This window comes from Crassostrea angulata, chromosome 5 (genome assembly GCF_025612915.1).
Source record: "Crassostrea angulata isolate pt1a10 chromosome 5, ASM2561291v2, whole genome shotgun sequence".
Taxonomy (NCBI): domain Eukaryota; kingdom Metazoa; phylum Mollusca; class Bivalvia; order Ostreida; family Ostreidae; genus Magallana; species Magallana angulata.
Genome location: NC_069115.1, coordinates 20,919,185 through 20,939,664, shown reverse-complemented (window position 1 = coordinate 20,939,664; position 20,480 = coordinate 20,919,185). Strand labels below are relative to the sequence as shown.

The 20,480-nt window shown below is 34.1% G+C and overlaps 1 protein-coding gene and 1 pseudogene across 1 annotated transcript; both read right to left on the bottom strand.

The window, feature by feature from the left end:
- Window positions 1-4,616: 4,616 nt before the first annotated feature.
- On the bottom strand, window positions 4,617-5,548 carry LOC128185209 (uncharacterized; annotated as a pseudogene).
- A 9,146-nt stretch (window positions 5,549-14,694) lies between these two features.
- LOC128185208 (uncharacterized) lies at window positions 14,695-19,997 on the bottom strand. Its single transcript, XM_052854864.1, has one exon. It carries the CDS (start codon window positions 19,846-19,848, stop codon window positions 14,695-14,697), a length of 5,154 nt encoding a protein of 1,717 aa, XP_052710824.1. The 5' UTR covers window positions 19,849-19,997.
- Between the last annotated feature and the right edge of the window lie 483 nt (window positions 19,998-20,480).

The window sequence follows — 20,480 nt, the reverse complement described above, 5'->3', positions numbered from 1 at the left end:
GAGCAAGCTCAGAAATGATAGCTCTGCATATAAAAAAACATGACTCAAGTATATATTTTTCAATTGAAAAAAAAATGGATGCTTTATTTTTCACCGTTCATATTCTATGAATAGCTGCTCTATTATTTTTTTGGCATTGAATTTCTTAATGCAAATATGAGTACACAAACCAATTTCTATTCTTTAAATTCAATTTTATTTCAACTTAACAGTTAATACATACAGGCAATTGCATCCTCATGATAATAACAAAGTTAACATGACTGGAATGAGAAGATAATCAGCATGTCAAGCAGCCATTTAATGTTTTGAAACTTTGTTTTTCCATTACGATTAAACGCAAAATATGTACTTTTTCCGTCTGTGACCTTGACCAAATGACCTTGGTTGAAAGTCATGATACACCCTCGTCTCTGCGTAAAGTAAGAACTTCAAACATTTCTCAGTAGAAAAGATATGGACCAGACACGAATTTTGCACTGTTCTTGCCAGTGACTTTTACTTTGCCTAAATTACCTTGAATTAAGGTCATGGCATACCCTCAGGTCATAAGCAATCTTCGTGTAAAGTAAGAACTTCTGATGTCTCTCTTTCGATTTGCTCCATAAAATTGATTATATACTTCGTAAGGGTTACACAAAAGCCACCAATTTACGAACCAAAATTTCTATAGATGATTTCATCTCATGATCCACAGATTGAGAAGGACAACTGTCTAAACATTGAGCCATGACTGGCAAGAGATGTGTTTCAAGTCATTATACACAAGATACAAGTTGAACTTAAGTTTCACTTATCCATTCAGTTGGTGACAATACTTTATTCTGTCGCATCTCTGCAATCATTCACACTATCTGGAGTAGAGTCAGTTACACTGCCTCTTAATGCCATTAAAATCTTTGCCAGAGTATATTATTTCTTTTCTCAAACTTAGGACTATACAATGATGGTTTAGAAATGCACAACTAATCAAAGCCTAAAACAATTACCAAAATTGTTCATTATAATGATCTACAGAAGGGAAAAACCTATCCATTTCGATATGATATTTTTTAAAGGGACTTGGAGTTGATTGATGAAAATTTTGTTTTAAATTTTTATTGTAAAAACCTGTGTTCCGTGCATCTTTTTCTTCAGGAATCCTTGTTCAGTGGTGTATCTGAGTAATAAACTTACGTTTTTAAGCGTATAAAATATTTTTGAGACTGCAAAGTAACATTAATGAACGGTAGTGCATTTGCAACTTGGATGAAAAATTTTGACAACACCATAATTTTAAATACCAGTCGATAAGGTCATTTGAATTCAAACTAATACTATATTTTTTTTTTGATAACTTTATGTGGAAAATTATTTTACGGATTTTTGTATACATTTTTGATATACGACATGATAACGACCAAATCGACTCAATTACGATTTCAATTAGTAAAATCAAAGTGTTTAACGGAAGTCGTTGGTGATTGGTATTTCAAAATATGCTCCGTTTTCCCCTCAAAACTGGAAACATTATCCACGTGAATGATTGTTAAGACATTTATTGTCTTTCGAAGTAAAAATCCATTCATCAGCCGAATTATGCGTAAGTGTGAAAAGCGAAAAGGCCAAACGTTTTTGCTAACGATTGCGGAAACCGAGGAGTATTTATTGTTCTCTATTTCTTTTGTAATTAACTTTACACGCCGGCTTAGTAAGAGACAGCAATTAGCCGGGGCATAAACAAGACTTTGCAATAAAACTAATGTTTTATTCTTGATATCTTGAATAAATTGCCAATATATAAGATAACATAATTCGTTTTGCCTTTTAAACCTCCAATGTTGTAATTACTTTAACTTCGAGGGTTTATCGCAAGGAAGATAACTCTAGATCTGCTCTGAAAGAGTTAAGTTCTGAGTGTACATTAAAAATATAAGAGATTTAAGATATTGCACTGTAAACTCAAAAAAAAAAAAAATATAATTCATTAAAAAGTTGGAATCTAATCAAGTCGCAAAGAAGTGAACACCTTTTTTATCGTCTTGGGTTCTGAAATTTGAAAGAGGACTCTCAGACTGAATATATTATAATAGAAGACAAAACAGAAAAATATCAAATAAATGTTACTAAATATCTTCCTTCTACGTGATAAAACACCTCAGATCATTTATCAAAGTTAGATCGGTTCAAAACTCGTAATTTTTCAGTGATAATTGATGAAATTTACCCAAAAAATTTTGCTTGCGCATGACATACACATTTTTAATGATGAGAATTTATTTATCGGTCTACGACATGAAGTTTGATAGTTCATTTATCGGCAAGTGCCTCTCGGCTGGCAAACGAGGTACGCAACCTTGTTGTATTGCATAGGAAATTTTTCGCAATGAAGGTACATAATATATAATAAAAGTATAATTAAATGATTAAATAGAGTAAAGTTCCGGGGTCTATAATTGTGGGTGTGGTGAAGAAGAGGGGTGGAGGTGGGGGTCGGTCCTGTTCTCAAGCATCTGTAGCTTCAACAATACTTTTGATTTTAGTATTTATAATACTTTTGGTATTGCAATATACGAATGGGGTAGATGGCACACATATTTTGGTGCATTTAATGACATACTGGTATGTTGATACGTAATGAATAAGAATTTAATTTTCTTTGAAAGTAATTTATAACTAGCTTAATAAATACTGAGAATTTGACAGACCAATTGTGGCGTGATGACAAATGGGGGATGTAAAATTCTTCTGCAAGAGGGACTCTGAGAAGGTTTTTGTTTTGACAACTTTTTTCATCAAACGCAACTTCATACTGTCATAAACATGAATATATTGAATTTAATGTGATATCAAAATATCACTGTTTCGTGGATTCCACGAAAATGCAGTGCTCAAATATTTTGATCACTTTTGTGTTATAAGTTGTATATCATGTTGACAAGTGATTTTTGTTATCAGTAAAGCTGTTAAAAAATATGCAAATGCTCCAATAACATCAGCGAGTCAAATCGCATTTTTAAATGTTTCCTGTTGCACGAACTTTTGTTCAAATACAAAACCAAATTCGAATTTGTTTAACACAAAAGATTAGGATAAATAAATTCAATTTATTCGCCTACTACACAAATCTTTAACAAAGGCCTATTCAATTAAAATGTATATATAAGATTAACTGCATTTCTCGTCAACATTGAAAAATACGGTAAAAGTTACCAATTGAGTTTCCGTAACGGTTGAATTCAATGTCCTTGGGCCAAAGCTTCTCCTTTTTGAACGAATTTGACGTCATAATATGACGTCATAGCTACTTCTGAATCATTATATTAAGATTGTGTCACAGGGGCAGATGAACAGAAGATTTGATCTCGGGACTTGTTGATATTTAAAACAAATCTCAACAACTGTTTAAACAAGTTTTTTAAGACAAAAATAAACTTAAGTTACTGACTAGAACAGGTTACAAAATTATTTTAAAAGATACAATGTCAATGAGGTATCATTTAACAAAATTCAAGAAATCTTGATGACTAGAACACAAAAATATTCAAGGTGTCTTTAACTTTAATTCAGGAGATATGATGAGGACTATTTAAAGATTTTCTTAAAAAATTACATGTACATCAGTACAATGTACATTTATTAAATAGAAGAATTAGTCAACGCATATCTGTAACAGAGGTCTTTATGAAAGAGATAAATGACGGACACATTCATCAGTTAATAATAAGTTACTTGCCTGTTTTGTTTTTATACAAGACATGTGCAATACATTCAAGATTTTGGGTAGAGAATATGTAGCGTTGGACATTGACCCTAGATATTTGATGCCTATTTGCTATTCCAAATCTTCTACTGGACTGGCTAAATGCTAAAGCCACATGTAAGTCTCTATCCTCCACAGTGCTCCATTTAAAATAAGACGTGTTTTTAGGTGCATTTGCTGTCTCAATCTTCGGCAAGTTCAAGTAAAGAACATGTTGCTTATGACACTAGCCTAAGAAATGTCCTTTTTGCCTAAGAAATGTCATTTTTGCCATCGTCAGTCTACTACCAGATTGAGTAAATGCCACAGTGAAATATCTGCCTTTACCCTTACTATCCATCAGGATCTGGATTTCACTGGTCACCTCTGTACACGTTCTTAAACTTCAAGGTTTCTCTATCGGGGTTTTTAATTTCAGAGTAACAATTAACAATGTACAATTGCTGGAAAATATGATCTGCTGAGGCTTTCTATCTTTGAAAACAGTGATCCTTTTGCCTAACATAGATGGTGGTATTCTTGTTTAAGATGGTTGACCCAGTCCGCCCTGGCCAAAACTTTGTAATTAACTCAATAAACATTCATAAGCACAATATCAAATTCAACATATTCATTGCACTTGACTGGAGTATTTCCAATCTGCTTGTCAGTAATTACAAATAATACTTAAAAATTACATGATACAAATCAAATTAGCAAATTAACTTACGAAAACATAAATTATTTATAAATCTTTATTTTTGTATATCCTCTTCTGTTGATCTTTTCTGTCATGAACTGCATCATACAAAGAAGAGAAGAGAAGAGAAAAAAGAAAAAAATGAAGAGAACTACGAGAAAAAACAAAATGTTTATAAATCTTAAAATCTTAGCTTCATGGGCTTTTCATCGTGAATTCTGAAAACTGAGCTAAAATGTCGAATGTCATACGTTCAATTTTGATATCAGCATCATGAACATAAGTATCATGTTTAATAAGTTTACCTATCGTTTGAAACTGCATGAAACATAAGGCTTTAAGTTTACGCTTAGAACAATCAGATAGAGCTTGACCCTGACTAGAATGAAACCTTTTAACATTTTCTTGTGACTCTCTAGGTTCTCAAAGGTGACATTCCACTAATGACCTTGGAACTTTGACTAAGTGGACTGTTCTCAGATGTAACATAGGAATGCAGTTCAAATATTGAAGGAGAAAACTAAATTATTTATAATTATGCATATTGATTGGCTTTGCAAATTGTGAACATTTTGGTTTAGTATTGCTGTGATCTTGATCTGCTATCAACACTAGATCTAACCTAGGGACAAAGGAAGAGAACTGGTTTCTAGTATGTACCTCAATGATAGACTCGTATTGATTACCTCCACTAGCTCTTCTCCGTGCATTATGGATAGTTCGTTGAGGATGACCTTGTGAGAAAGTATTTTCATAGGTAGTTATTTGAGGATTATGTAAATCTTCTCCAAATGTGATCAAAATATTAATGCTTAAAGCCATGAACAGTGCTAAAATTGACTCTTGACTTGCATAAGTAAACTGTTGGCTAACACAGTGATTTGTTTACCTGCATCATCTTCATCTAGAAAATAATTTTGAAAAACATACACATTACCTCTCAATGTTTCGACTGCCAAATCCTGGTGAATATCTTGATGACCATTCAAGGAGAAACTAATGGAGCGGAACAGAAAATTACCATTACTTATGATAGTATATCTTTGCAATCCAAATGATGAGAGGTGTCTATTTTGTTTTTCAGATTCAAAATCCGCATCCCTGTAGGTTTTCACGAGCTCACTCATGTTGCGTAATTGAACTTTGTTAATTCAATTTAATAAATTCAAATAAAAAAAACACCTCGATTTCCTTTTTAGTAATTAGTATTTATTTCAAACATGAAACATTAAAATACAAAATAATCAATTATTTAAACATTAAAATTGCTATAACAGTTGTCACTTCAATATGTTACGCTATCATTAAATGAAATACCTCTGGAAACATTCGTGACTCAGAAATTTCTGATATCTTCAATTTTCTGCTAATACAATTCTCCCCGACTCTTAAAAGGCTAAATAAATACGATTCTCCTTATAACAGACCTCCGTAGGTCTATTTTTTTCTTATTTTATGTATATTTACGTAACTATATCATAGCAATTCACATGTATATATGTACAATACTAACACTTTAATTTTAAATATAGTTGTATACTTGCATGAACAGTATTTAATTACAATACACAAATGTAAGTTCTTGCTATATAAATAGTAAAGGTTCAATGTTAAATTATTGATATATATTTAGTCATGATCGGGATCGTTATTACTAAAGTAAACCATAGGATTTCCCGAATAAAAATTAAGGAGGCGTTTTTAAAGTTTAATGAAGTTTCTCACCAATTATACATCACCAAGGGGTTAAAGGCAAAGAAACATTTACAATATGTACATGTATGAAATAGTATGATTATAATAAAAATCATGCACAAAATGCTTAAAGAAAGAATACAGATTGGAAATAGATAAAAATGCTTAATCTAAATTTCCTTGACGATATAAAATACAAGTCAATATAACTGATAAACGGAAAACCACATTACAATATTGTTGTATATTATTCACATAACGTGTACAGGACCGATCAAACCAAACCTAACACCAGAGTAAACCCCAACTTAACCCTGGTTTTACTTTCTGGGTTTAAAATCTGGTTCCACTCGGGGTTTACTTTGGGTTAACTGAGAATTGCTTTTGGAGACAACTATACACACTGAAGTGTGTAGCAGACCCGTATTCTATCTTATCATCCTACTGCCTGTGATTCCTGCCCCTTGTATATTCCGAATACACATGTAGCGTCTGCTTTCAGGGTATGCTTCTGATCGGGGTTTACTCTCTGGGTCAACTCTAGTAAACCCAGAGAGTACACCCAGGGTTTAGTTGGGGTTTACTTTCTGTTAGGTTGGGTCTGATCGGTAGTGTATATAAGTGAAGACATGTACATATAGTTGGTTATAACTTCAAATGCACATGCTTTGCAAAAATTATTAAATATTCTCTGGATAGAAAACTAAAAAAGGTAGAACTTAACCCATTAGTGTGGCTACAGCATCTATTACGTGAAACGTGCCATATGCCATTCGCTGCGACGCTTCTTCATTGGATTGTTTTTTCCTTATCTGTCTTTATACAATCAAAATGATCTTTCTGGTGTTTTAATTTATTCAATCCCAAATCAGAATTCGTATTACACACTGTGACGTTTGCTATGCTTCTAATATTGTAACATTTTCTTTGTTTACTATTTTCCTATGCAGTAAATTGCAGTTTTTAGCTCAAGTGAGCTTTTCAAACCACTTGTTGTCCGGCATCCGTCTGTAAACTTTTTACATTTTTGACTTCTCTAGCACCAATCTGGGCCAATTTCAATCAAACTTGGCACAAAACATCATTAGGTAAAGGGTTTGTTAAAATGAAGGGTCAGGCCTTATTTTTAGGGAAGATTATTAAAACTTGAAAATTTGTTGGCTGAAAGCTCACGTGAGCTTTACCAATCACATTTTGTCTGCCACACGTGGCAAAAAGCAGCCTTCGGCAAAGTCGTGTATATTAAAGACCACTTCATTTCATAAGGAAGGTAATTAGGAATAACTGAAATTTATCAAAGTTGTAAAAATCATGGGTGGGGCCACAAAGCACGTTTGTTCAAATCATGATCCCCTTGGGGTCACAAATATATAGAGAAAAATCATAAAATCAGCTCCAAAAAACAATTTGCCTACAAAAGCTTTAACTTTAATGAAAGCAACTTCAGATAGTGGTAATTCAAATTTGTTTAAATCAAAATCTTCTAGAGTAAGGTGGGGCCACACTGGGGAAAAAGGAAAATATTTTTTATTATTAATTAAAACTGAAATGTTCTCGTCTATGGTTTTACTTATATGCAAGCATTTTGAAATATTGCTGATTTAAATTGATTTGACTTTCGCCCCTGGACGATTCTTGGGCCTTACAAGGGGTTCAGAGTTTATTGTAGGTTCATATCCCGTATTTAAATAATTGTTGAGTCTCTACGAGAACTGCAATGCTCAATATGTGATATGACTATTAAATCATGTTAGAAAAGGGACTTAATAATAACCATAAGAACACCGGGGTGGGAGGTTGTTTTTATTTATACAGGATTCACATGTATTATACCACATTGTCCAGATAGTTCGTATTATGTCTCCATTAAGCTGTTTTTATCATGCCTATTGATGCTCAGGTAAGCGATGAGGCCCATTGGCCTCTTGATTTCTTCTTGCTCTGCACTGTAGAACTTGTCAAGAATCCTTTGTCCGCTGTCGTAGATTGAGATCGTCTTGTGTATGAATTTGTCTATGGATGCAGATGTTCAAAGTCGCATTTATACATTGGCTGCTTCACCTTTCACGGATTTTTTTTATGGTCGGTAGTATTAGGTCTTCTCTGTATACTTTATCTTAAACGAGGCGCTGTATCTCATATTGCCACAGTTTATAATTTTGATGAATGTAATGTAATGAATAATGAGATTTCAGAATGAGTGGAGTCTAATTTTGACATAAAAAGATATAGAGAAAGATCTTTTAAAATTTTCTAGAAAAACATTCTGCGAAAATGCTGAAACTTGTGTCAAAGCACAGGTTGTAAATAAAAGTTTGATCAAACCATGTCCATGGAAAAATGGGACCAGAAAGGGGGATTTTAAGTTATTTACTTTTGATACTTTAATGTCGATACCTTTTGATCAGAATTATGGGTAATGTTGCTCAGGTGAGCTATGTTGTCTGTGGACATCTTGTTTTACTATGGGGGGCACTGTACCTCCCAGGTCGTCCATCCGAATTTTTTCGGACCGGAAGCTATATATTTGCAGCTACCTGTTTGTGTACTAGAAATTTGATATATGCAATGATGTTCTGTTGAATTTTTTTTTTGAATAGACGACAAAGAAAAAAAATAAGGACAAAATTAAATGAGAAAAGGAGCAGATCGTAGTTGTTAACTAGCCGGTAAGAATGTAGACACATAGGAGCATCTTACAGTTTTGTGTCTTGTGAAGGTCGAACATGAACATTTTATTGCCGCTCCGGCATAAAAGTTCCTTTCTTTAAGGCGATTTTTCTGCATCCTGGTCAAATATTGAGGTCATAGCATAATTCTGTGAATAATCATTGTTCTTAAGCTTGTCATAATCTGTTCTTCCTTGGCTCAAACTCTGTAGCAGAGTGCCTTAGGTCAAATAGTCTGCAGAGATTTTGAAAGATGTTTCTAGGCCAAGGTCGTATCACACAACTTAATAATCTTTGTCCAGATCAGTTTTTTCTCCCGTTAGCCTTATATGGCTCATTCTTCACATAACATGAGCTTGGCAGTGACATTGAACACTTCATAAGTATCCTACAGCTTCTTGTCTGTGTAATATGATCCTGACATCGATGTTATAATCGATGTATTCTTAAATGGACGACAAGGAAGCTGTTTTACTTACGAGATTATAGAGTGTAATCAATAAAAATGCATTGTTTAAAGCATCGGTTTTACCCTTTATTAATGACATGGCTGTAACCCATTAAATACTTATTTAATCGTATTATATTCTGTAAAGGTCGACTCACTCCAGCAAAATCGAAACCAGGAGAAAAAGATCTTTATTGTTACATGTTGTAGCTAGCAAGGATACTGACGAAGAGGAGTAACTTCTTTTTATAAGTCTTGTTTAGAGTGAACGAATATATTTATTCCGACATAAGTGTTTCTTTAATTTTGCAATTGAAAGGCGATTTTTTTGCATCCTGTTCGCCATCATCTGCACCGTTATATCTCTGTTTCTTACACCTCGGCATTCATTTGTTAAGACTCTGGATTTATTTTTAATTATGAGTGTTTACTTTAAAAAAGGTTGAATTAATAATATAACAAATTATTTATACATGTACATGACATCATAAATACATCAAATTTAATAATGTTTAATAGTGTACATGCATCAGAGATGGGCGTATTGCTAGGATTTTGATTTGTGACAATCAATGAAAAAAATAGCAGCTTTTGAACTAAATAATTTTTTGCAAAATATTGCATATGGGTACTCCATTTCTCTGGATACGGCAGGTAGTGTTTATCAATGCAGGGTTGACATGGATTATGGATACAGTTCACATAAAAGAAAACCAGGTTTGCTGTAATTTTGACAGGTTTTCACTTGTTATCACTTTGTACAAAAACATGTTTTCCTAAGTCCACGTTGTCAATGCACTCTCTATGTGTGTTTGATTTGCGATGAAAGAACAGCACAACACCGGGAAACCCGCTGCAATGGTCAAGGAGTTTTGATATAAATGTACCTGTAATTTCCATAATGAAATCACAATTTAATCAAATTAGTTCATTTTGGATATTAACTTTTTAAATAATATCTGAAAACAGTACCTTGTTGTGGAAAATTATATATTTTGTATTATGTATATTAACATATATTTAAATAACATTATACATCATGGTATAATACATCTATCACTGATGCAATTTCATTCTTCAACATTTATGCATGTATGTTCATATGTATGGAAAAAAACATCACAAATATATAACCATCCGTGTCAATCCCATCTGGAATGCCAGCGAAGACTGGCGTCCCTTCGAGGGACTTTACCATAGCCTCTTCCCAGGGAAACAGAGAGTGAGGGGGTGCTGGACCACCGTCTGTCTTTCGAATGGAACGCTTGATTGTGTCAATCTTCTCAATTTGCTTTAAAACAAAATTCAAAAGGAATGAAAGACATGTCAAATTAATTTAACAAGTAACATACATAATAAAAAGATAAATAGAATAGAATGTATTAAAACAGTTCCACATACATACACACAGTATACACACTAACCTCTCTGCTTTAGGTTAAAATATTTCTTCTTCACTTCTTCCACTTCCCGCTTTGCTGTTGGATACTTACTTAAAATAAATAATAAGACATGAATAAAATATATATTTATAGATGTAGTATATAAAAAAAATGATGTACATATGCTGTATTTCAAAACTGGTCCACATTAATTTAATTATTGATCCATTATAGTCAAGCAATTCATTCTATCGAAAAGCAATTATACCTTTCAGCCATATGACATTATAATTGAAAAATTAAAAAAATATCAATCTAAATGAAACGCGGACGTCGGTGAAAGCAGTAGTAAACAACATGGCGACTTCCTAGAAACCACGTAACACGTACATGATATACAATATCTGTAGGGTTAACTGTTATGAGAATATATAATTTGTACTTAGAGTTGAGGTAACTGCATATGTCATCCCACCCTTTTTTTCTACTTACCGATTTCCTCTTCGATCCCATTCCTTTCAAATATCTGAAAAAATCCCCCTTCCTCTCCTCTACACTCTGAATCGAGGTCTTCTCTTCAAGATCACCCCTATTATCTCTTTTCGGCTAATTTCCCATCCCCAATTTCATTCGTCCCATGTTGTTAATGATAATGTAACAGACGATAATAAGTTCATTTGCAGAAGTTTCTTTTTATGTGTCCCCGCTTTTTTCTACCAATTGAGAGGCCCTGTATAGAAATATGTAAAAAATATTTACATAAAGTAACAATTCTTACCTCCATAACCTAAAGAGTTCCATTTCCGAAGTTCAAGTTTGTGTTCCAAAAACTCGGATTTTAAAGTCGAACTCAGCGGAGTACATAATGATACTCGGAGTAAGGAGTAAGAGTTGGAGTAGGAGTATGAAAAAAGTTTAATCACCTCGGAGCCAGATGTGTTGAAAAGTTACAAAAAAACATGTTTTAAACGTTTTTGCAAATAAAAAAAAAAAAACAACCTGTAAAATAAAAATAATGTTTTATTTAATTGAATTTTGAATAGAAATATTTAAAAAGTTTACTAATGGAAGTTTAACATGCCATATTTAAAATACCTATCAAGTGTGAAACGAAATCATATTGAAACAAAACAAAAACTTACCCATGAGTTTGTTTCTTTCACTTGGTGTCAGGCTTGGGGTAATGCTAAATGTAATGGTAATGCATTGCAATGCATTACATGTTTTCAAAGTAATGCTAGTAATGTGTAATGCCACAAATTTAGCATTACAAGTAATGGTAATGTAATGCATTACTTTCCAAAATCTAGTGTAATGCTGGCATTACATGGCATTACTTTTCATTACTATGCTTTTTTATGCATGCTCATGTTCATTAAATTGTGATTAATTGAATAACTTAAATTGTATTTGATAAAAAATTGTTTTTAAGAAGAAAAATAATTCTTGAGATAAAAATATTAAGTTGTATGATTTTTTAATCACACAACTAAATAGTTTTTAAAATTAAAAATCCATTCTTAAATTGTCAATATAACTGCATATAACAACAAAATTTCATAACATTTTAAGAGTGTTGTTATTAAGCATTTTATATCATATGAAATATTTAATCCAATTAGTTGTGCATTTAATAAATTCTTTACTTTGAAGAATGTGTTAACAGCACACAATGCCCCAAGGATAATCTAAGTATCAAAACAATCTATTGTTTTAAGAAGTGCTAAACACCCCCCCCCCCCCCCACTCTTCTCAGGGCTGTGTTCCATTAGAATAGAGAACAGACAGTTGCATACACCCTTAAAAGCAAAACAAATTACGCTTAAGAGAATGCAGTGTCCAACCATGATCTCTGTAAGCTTAAAACTTACTTCTAGTATTATAACCAATTTGAAAATAATTTCTCTCTCTCTCTATCAATATCTGTGTTTTATATACATGTAAGTACAATAGTTTGGACTGATAGAAAACAAGAAATCTGTGAGCCAATGCTCACTAGTAATACCCCCGCTCTGATGTGAATATTCACTCTCATGTGAATAAACACAAATTTTTTAACCATTACTTGATTTTTTCTAGACAGTCAATGTCCAAAGTAACAAAACTTAAGAACTAAAGCATCGTGTTAGAAAGATACTGAGTTTGTTTTTACATCATCATATGATACATGCAAGTACAAACAATATAAATCCATTAAAAGTAAAATCATTCAATTATTGAAAAGATTCTACCTGACAGTTTTTCCTTGGGCCAATGACATCATATTTATGAAAAAAGTTTCATCCAAGGGACAGCCATATGAATATGGAAATGGTCTGAATAATGAACCGGAATTATACTTGTGATTTCTGATTCATCAAAATATTTATTGATGAAAATACGGTCAAGTGAGCCTCCTTTTCTGTGAGTTGGTGACTGACTATAATCAATAAATCCGTGGTGTCGAATTAATTCATTCAATGATTAGGATTTGGGATCTGTCGGCTTCATGTTGAAGTCACCACATATTATAGTAGGGGCAGCATCTGTAGGAGTATGACTAATTAATCTGTCCAGTTGCTGGAAAAACAACACAGTTTGTGTATTTGGTGGAACATACAGCAGAATAATTAACAGACGTTTACTTGGATTCATCCTACAGGACAACACAAGGCACTGGTACTGCAAATTTACACCTTTACAATGCAATTCCGTTATGACACGAAATGATTTCTTCACATAGGTTGCCACTCCACCTTGTGGTCTTCTGTTTTGAACAGAATAATCTTGACGATACAGATGGTACTCTGGACTCAGTTCAATACTTTCAGTTAATACACTTGAGTAAAGCCAGGTTTCAGACAATGCAATAATGTCACTAGTGGTGATGTACTGGTCCACTGAAAGGCACTGGAAGTGAGGACAAAGTGAATTAATGTTGAGTATACTGAGTTTAAAGAAACTTTCTGATGGTGCTGTTACAGAGTATGGAATACTCAGTTTAAACTTGCTATCTTTTCGAATTCTCTCCATTTCTTTGACTGTCTTTGTAGCAGAGATGATTTTGGATGATTGAAATTCACCAAGAATATAAAGACCTTCTTTAGTTTTGACTCTGCTTAATGCAGTATACATTTGCCCAGCTTTGAATGTTCCTTTCATCGATATCACTAGATTATCAACAGTTCTACCCTGGGCTTTATGAATGGTAACACCCCATGCAAGGGTTAGAGGAAACTGTGTTCTTTTTGCAGTTATTTTTCTATGTTTAACAGTTACCTCATGAACTGAGATAGGTGTGGATATTTCATCAGATAGAATTCGGTGAAGTTTGGATCTTAGTTTTTCACCAACTCGATGTTCATCAAAGTGGACTAACACATATTTAGGTCTGTAATTATTAAACTGAGGGTTGAATGGATCTGGATGCTGAGGTAGAAAACCAGTCACTGTTCCTGTGGCCGAGTTGGTTAATCCATCACAGGTATCTACATTTGTGGTCATCATAACTCTGGCCCCTATAGCTATTTTCAGTGTTTGCAACATTCCACCTGGTTTCTTCTTTTCATCAAACGTAATGTTTTCTATACGACCAGTTTGTTGATCAAGAAAGTCAATAGCTGACACCTTTATTACTGGTGATTGTATGCTCTCTAACATTTGGTTGTTATGATCATCAACGTCTTTATTGAAAGCAAATATATGCAGTGCTTGTTTAGGATACGTTGGTGAGGATACACAAGTTTCTCTAGTTTTAATGAGTTGTATATCATCATCAGTATGCTTCGACAACCTGATTCTGTTGAGAGCATTAGCAAATTCAACATCATCTTTCTGCCGCATTATTTGGTGAAGTTCAAGTACTCTAAAATTCTTCTTCCATAATGAACCATACATTGATGCAATAGAATCAGAAACTGTGTCAAACACTGGTCTTTGGGCAACTGGTGGCAGCTGGGAGAGGTCACCTACTGCTAAAACTGATATCCCACCAAAAGGCTCATCAGATGTCATAATCTCTGACAGACGTCTGTGAACAGTGTACAGGTGATCAGCTCCAACCATGGAAATCTCATCAATTATCAAAAGGCTAAGATTTCCTAGTTTTGCTCGCATACTAGACAGTTGTTCTCCCGATAGTCTGATATAGTCATCACGCTTGGACTGATTAACTGGTAAACTGAATGCAGAATATGGCCTTCTATGTTGAAAGCAGCCACACCAGTGAAAGCACTAACCATAACAACAATATCATCTTCTCCTTGCCCAACACGTAACAATTTGTTTGCAGTCTGCACTATGGTTCTGATTAAATGCGATTTGCCAGTACCTGCCCCTCCAGAAATGAAGACATAAAATGGCTTTGGACGTTTCCCTGTTTTATAAGTCATTGACATTTCTATGCACCATTCAACAATGAACTGGTGGATTTCTTGCTGTTCAGTATTGAGAGACACTGTCATACTAAGCCACTGCTGAGTTGATATCTTCCTACTGTCCAGTTCATACTGATAATTAGTCAACCCAAGATCTGATGTTTCATTTCCATGTACAGGAACAATGAATTCAAACTCTGGATCTTGTTGTGCTCCCAAATATCTATCAGCTCTCTCCTGTTGTTCTGTTTCTGGAACTAGTAGTGCCCAGGCATCCTCAGGAGGCCCATTTTCTTGTAGTTCTTCAACAGCTTGTGTGTACTCTTCATTGTTTGGTTCATAATAGTTCATTCTGTCAGAGAAGGTTGGTCTACAATTGAAGTATTTTGTTTTATATGTACCATCTCCATCCAACAGGTCATTGCTTTCATCTCTCCATGGTTTATAAAGTAACAGTTTGGAGTGATAGTACTGCTCGGGCTGTTTCAAGATGGAGAACTGATGAGATCTGATAATGACTGGTCTTGAACGAATAGTCATAATTGTAGATTTATTTTTCAACTTTATGGTTTTAGGAAGATTGTTGATTACAGTGGCTGGATCAAGTGATTCTTCATCTAGCAGGTCGGGATCTGAGTTGGTATTTGTTTTCCGAGCATATGAATAGTTTGCTGCAAAATCTGCAAAGCAAATGTGTTCCAAACAATCGGGTCTAAGTTGATATTTTTCCAGCATGCCTTCCTGATATAAGTTTTCATCATCATCATCAAGCTCCTGTATAACTTTCATGGGTTTCAAAAGTTTTGTCCTATTCTCAGCTAAATCTGTATGGAGGAAAATGACCTGCCGTGACCCTTTAGTGAGTGGTAATGGCAATAATCGGTACACTGCCTCTTGGGCGCTGACCTCACGATGGGAAAGGAACTTCTTAGATACAGTCTCCATCATCTTCTTTGGACCAGCTGGTGCCGAATTCTTACTAACAGACTTTAAGACATCACCCAATGTTTTCTCTGGTTTGCTAACATATGAAGCCACATACATTATACAGGCATAAACATTAGTGACAAACTGAAGGTCAAGGTTCGCCTGCCAAGCTTTCATCAGGGTTGGGCTGTAATTGTTAATAAGGCAGTCAGATGGATTGCGTCTGTACAGTACAGCAGGCTGGCCTTGCTTTGTTTTTATCCACGATAATGCTTTCATATACATAGCTTCAGGGATTTCAAGTTCTCCTAACAGAGTTTCTAGTGTTACTTCTGGGTCATGTTGTACATCTTCCACTTTACCCATAACTGCTGTCAACAACTCTGTGTAGACTGTCTGCGTTCCTTTGTTTGGTATATCCTCTGGTGGAAGCACTACTGTAGTTTTATGAACAGGTGGTTTTGGAAAGCTGAATCGGCATCTTGTTCCATGGGTTTTGCATGTAAAAGAGTGAATATGGCGTTGAACACTTTGAATCAGAGATGCAAGATGATTATCTTGTGGAATTGTACATCCAACATATTGGTCAATGAAGGCAGCTACATCTTCAGGTGAATTTTGTGATATTGAGGGTGCATTTTTAACCCATAGTAGCATATGGCAGTGGGGTGAACCCCTTTGCTGGAATTCTATTCTGTATTTAAAATCTTGTATTTCTCCTATGGGTTTTGACTTTCCAAGAACTAGTGTTGACATAAAGAGCTGAAGCCTATGATCGAAATGCCTAGCAGCTGTAACAGGATTAGTACGTAACCAAGTGCTTTTTTGTTCCCAAGTCATGTTTTCTACTTGTTCGTCTGACAGTTTCTGATTATGTTGTGCAGCTATTACTTGAATTGTGTCTTTCCACTTCATGTCAGCAGAGGACAATGTCAGGAACCATGTACAGCTTCCAAGTTGTCTTATCATTCCTAAAAGATCATACAATAATTTGTTAAAGAAGGCTGGTGATCCACGAACATTTTGGAGGAAATGGTAGCTAAGGTCAGATCGGGTTAACCGTCTCATTTCTTCAGCATTCTTTATTTGGCCTGCTGTTATTTTCTCCACCTGATGTTGTCCTTTACATTTTCTCATCGCAATACTCAGACAGTCAGCAACTTTTTTCGCTTCAGTTCGATATTGAGCATAAAACAAATACTCTGTGGAGGCTGCAAAACGGTTGTCACAATTGAGAATTCTCTGATTGAAGTATTTTACTAATGAAATTGGTCTCTCACGCTGACTATCAAATCCAAAATTTCCCTTAGGAAATAATGTAGGAAAGGCCATTTCTTCGCTATGTTTATCTGAAAATAGCCCTATTGGCTTTTTACCTTCTCCTGGTGCTAAATTTAATAAAAAGTCTTTGTCTGCACTAATGTCTCTTGGTTGCAAACAAGAATCAAAAGGTAAACCATTAACTTCTGATCGATCTTCTATTTCATTGTCACTTTCTTCATTGTCTGATTCCTGTCCTGGTTCTGATGGCTGATCTGTCTCAATGGATGCAGTAGGTAGAACGTGTAGTGCACTACCATTGTTTGATGGACTACTGCTTGTAAGAGCCTCCCATAGTTGTGGATTATCTTCACTGCTGTCTTCCGGCCAGTTATCATTGATTATGATATCCTGATAATGAGGATTCTTCTGTTCATTCTTAAGATGTTGTAAGGATTCCATAATTTTCAATGGTCTTATTGACTGAACAATAACATGACCTCTATACTCTATCTTACGTTTCAGTTTAACTGTTATACATGAGGAAGATGATGGAAGACGAGGCAATATGGAACAGGTTTCCTCTGGATTTACTGGCACATTTACAACGCATCCATGTACTGCCTTCTGCTTACCACGGGGCAGAGCAAGGATTTTCATAAAAGGAATCCTTTTGCTTATTAAGGTTGATTCTAATGTTGACAAATCTTTTAAGGTTTCTGGTATATCATCAAGAGATAATGAATTTGTCACAGCCTGCACTGGCATCATATTACGTTTCAAATTCCATGAGCAGGTGGTGCAAATGTACTGTTCCCCATCAATACTTTTTTTATTCGTATTGCATGTTTCTAACAATTCTTTGTCACACATAGTAAACACATTTTCATTGTACAAAACAACACATTCTCTGTACATTAGTCTATGGCAAACAGAGCAGATATATGCTGGTCCTTGTTTGATCATCTGAAGAAAGGTTTGTATTGCGCTGTCAGCTTCAGATGTTCTTGCTGCTCTTTGTTCCTTCATTTGATTTCTGGTTTTCTTTCGCGTGTTAGATTTTGCCTCTTCATCAAGTGTTTTTCGTTTTTCTTCCTTTTGTTCTTTGTCTTTCTGTTTAATTTTCAATTTGGCCTCTTCATCAAGCACTTTCCTTTTCTCTTGCTTTTGTTCTTTGTCTTTCTGTTTTAATCTTATTTTGGCCTCTTTATCAAGCACTTTCCTTTTCTCTTGCTTTTGTTCTTTGTTTTTCTGTTTTAATCTTATTTTGGCCTCTTCATCAAGCACTTTCCTTTTTTCTTGCTTTTGTTCTTTGTTTTTCTGTTTTAATCTTATTTTGGCCTCTTCATCAAGCACTTTCCTTTTCTCCTGCTTTTGTTCTTTGTCTTTCTGTTTTAATCTTATTTTGGCCTCTTCATCAAGTGCTTTCCTTTTCTCTTGCTTTTGTTCTTTGTCTTTCTGTTTTAATCTTATTTTGGCCTCTTCATCAAGCACTTTCCTTTTCTCTTGCTTTTGTTCTTTGTTTTTCTGTTTTAATCTTATTTTGGCCTCTTCATCAAGCACTTTCCCTTTCTCTTGCTTTTGTTCTTTGTCTTTCTGTTTAATTTTCAATTTGGCCTCTTCATCAAGCACTTTCCTTTTCTCTTGCTTTTGTTCTTTGTCTTTCTGTTTAATTTTCATTTTGGCCTTTTCATCAAGCACTTTCCTTTTCTCTTGCTTTTGTTCTTTGTCTTTCTGTTTTAATCTTATTTTGGCCTCTTCATCAAGCATTTTCCTTTTCTCTTGCTTTTGTTTTTTCTCTTTCTCTTTAATTTTTAATTTGGCCTCTTCATCGAGCATTTTCCTTTTCTCTTGCTTTTGTTCTTTGTCTTTCTGTTTAATTTTCAATTTGGCCTCTTCATCAAGTGCTTTCCTTTTTTCTTGCTTTTGTTCTTTGTCTTTCTGTTTAATATTCATTTTGGCCTCTTCATCAAGCACTTTCCTTTTCTCTTGCTTTCGTTTTTTGTCTTTCTCAATCATTTCAGCTTTTTCATTTTCATCAAGATATTTCCTTTTGTTTGCTTTTCGTTCCTTTTCTTTTAATTTTAAAGCAGTTTTTTTAGCTTCAGGGAAAGTTTTTCTCCAATTGGCTACTCTCACATTACAAGGAATAAAAGATGAACCCTTCTTCACATTACAGATCGGGATGTCAGAACCTTGCTGTGAATCATTATTTTTATCAGATAACTTCCTTTTAACTCCTTTCCTTGATGGCATTTCATGTAAATTACCCATATCATTGTCATTTTTCATCATTTGAAGTTTCCATTGTCTCTGTTTCATTATTTCTCTTTCAATAAAAGCATATTGTTCTTCTTTAATTTCATTTTGATGTTTTGTTTTAAAACTGGCAGGGGGTACTGAATATAATGTTTTTGCATTATCTGTTGATTGACTAGTAGATGGTTTTGAAGTATCGTTCTTCCATCTTTCACCATGTTCACACTTCAGATCATCTTCAGCATTAGCAGAAAGTTCTGGTGCATCTTTAGTTTTTGAAGGCACACCAGGTTTGGATAACTCGAAAGTTTTATCACAATCTGTTGATCTCAACTGATTATTTGTGGAAGGTTTTGGATCATTTTTTTCCTCCTTTGCAAGCTTTCTCCTTTCCTTTATTCTTTGATCTGTAGACTTTTTCTTTCTTGGCATTCTAAAAGGTTAGTCTGAAAATAGGTAGTAACTTTTAATATTTATATACCACATGAAATGTTGATCAGACAACCTGAACACCGTTATATTTGAAAATTGTTTCAGTATAGAATAAAACATGTAAAAATAAAAGAGGAATTTCATTTGGACTTATTCAATTAATATGATACATTGTAAAGGTGTAATGATACGGCGATATATCGATCATATTGATCGTGAGGGCCCACGATATGTGTATCATATCGTCACATGTGTATTGTGATACACTGTATGAATTAATTTTAATTGACTTTTTAGAATAGTTACATAGTATACATAACATGAAGACATTAAAAAATTTCATTAAAGTTAGAAATAAATTGTTTATTTTATTCTAATCAATTGAATTTTATATCTCTACAGTTTGTTGATTGATTTTGTAAATAGTTGATATATTTCTTCATTCAATACTATTTCTTATAGAGGTAGGCAACATAGATACCAGTTTATTTATAGTTGACAACTATATCGTGATACATGATGTATTGCATTAATGTATCGTGATATGTATCGTATCGTGAGGTAGCTGGTGATACTCAAGCCTAATACATTGTTAATGAAGATATACAGTAACTGTATGAAAAAATGGAAAT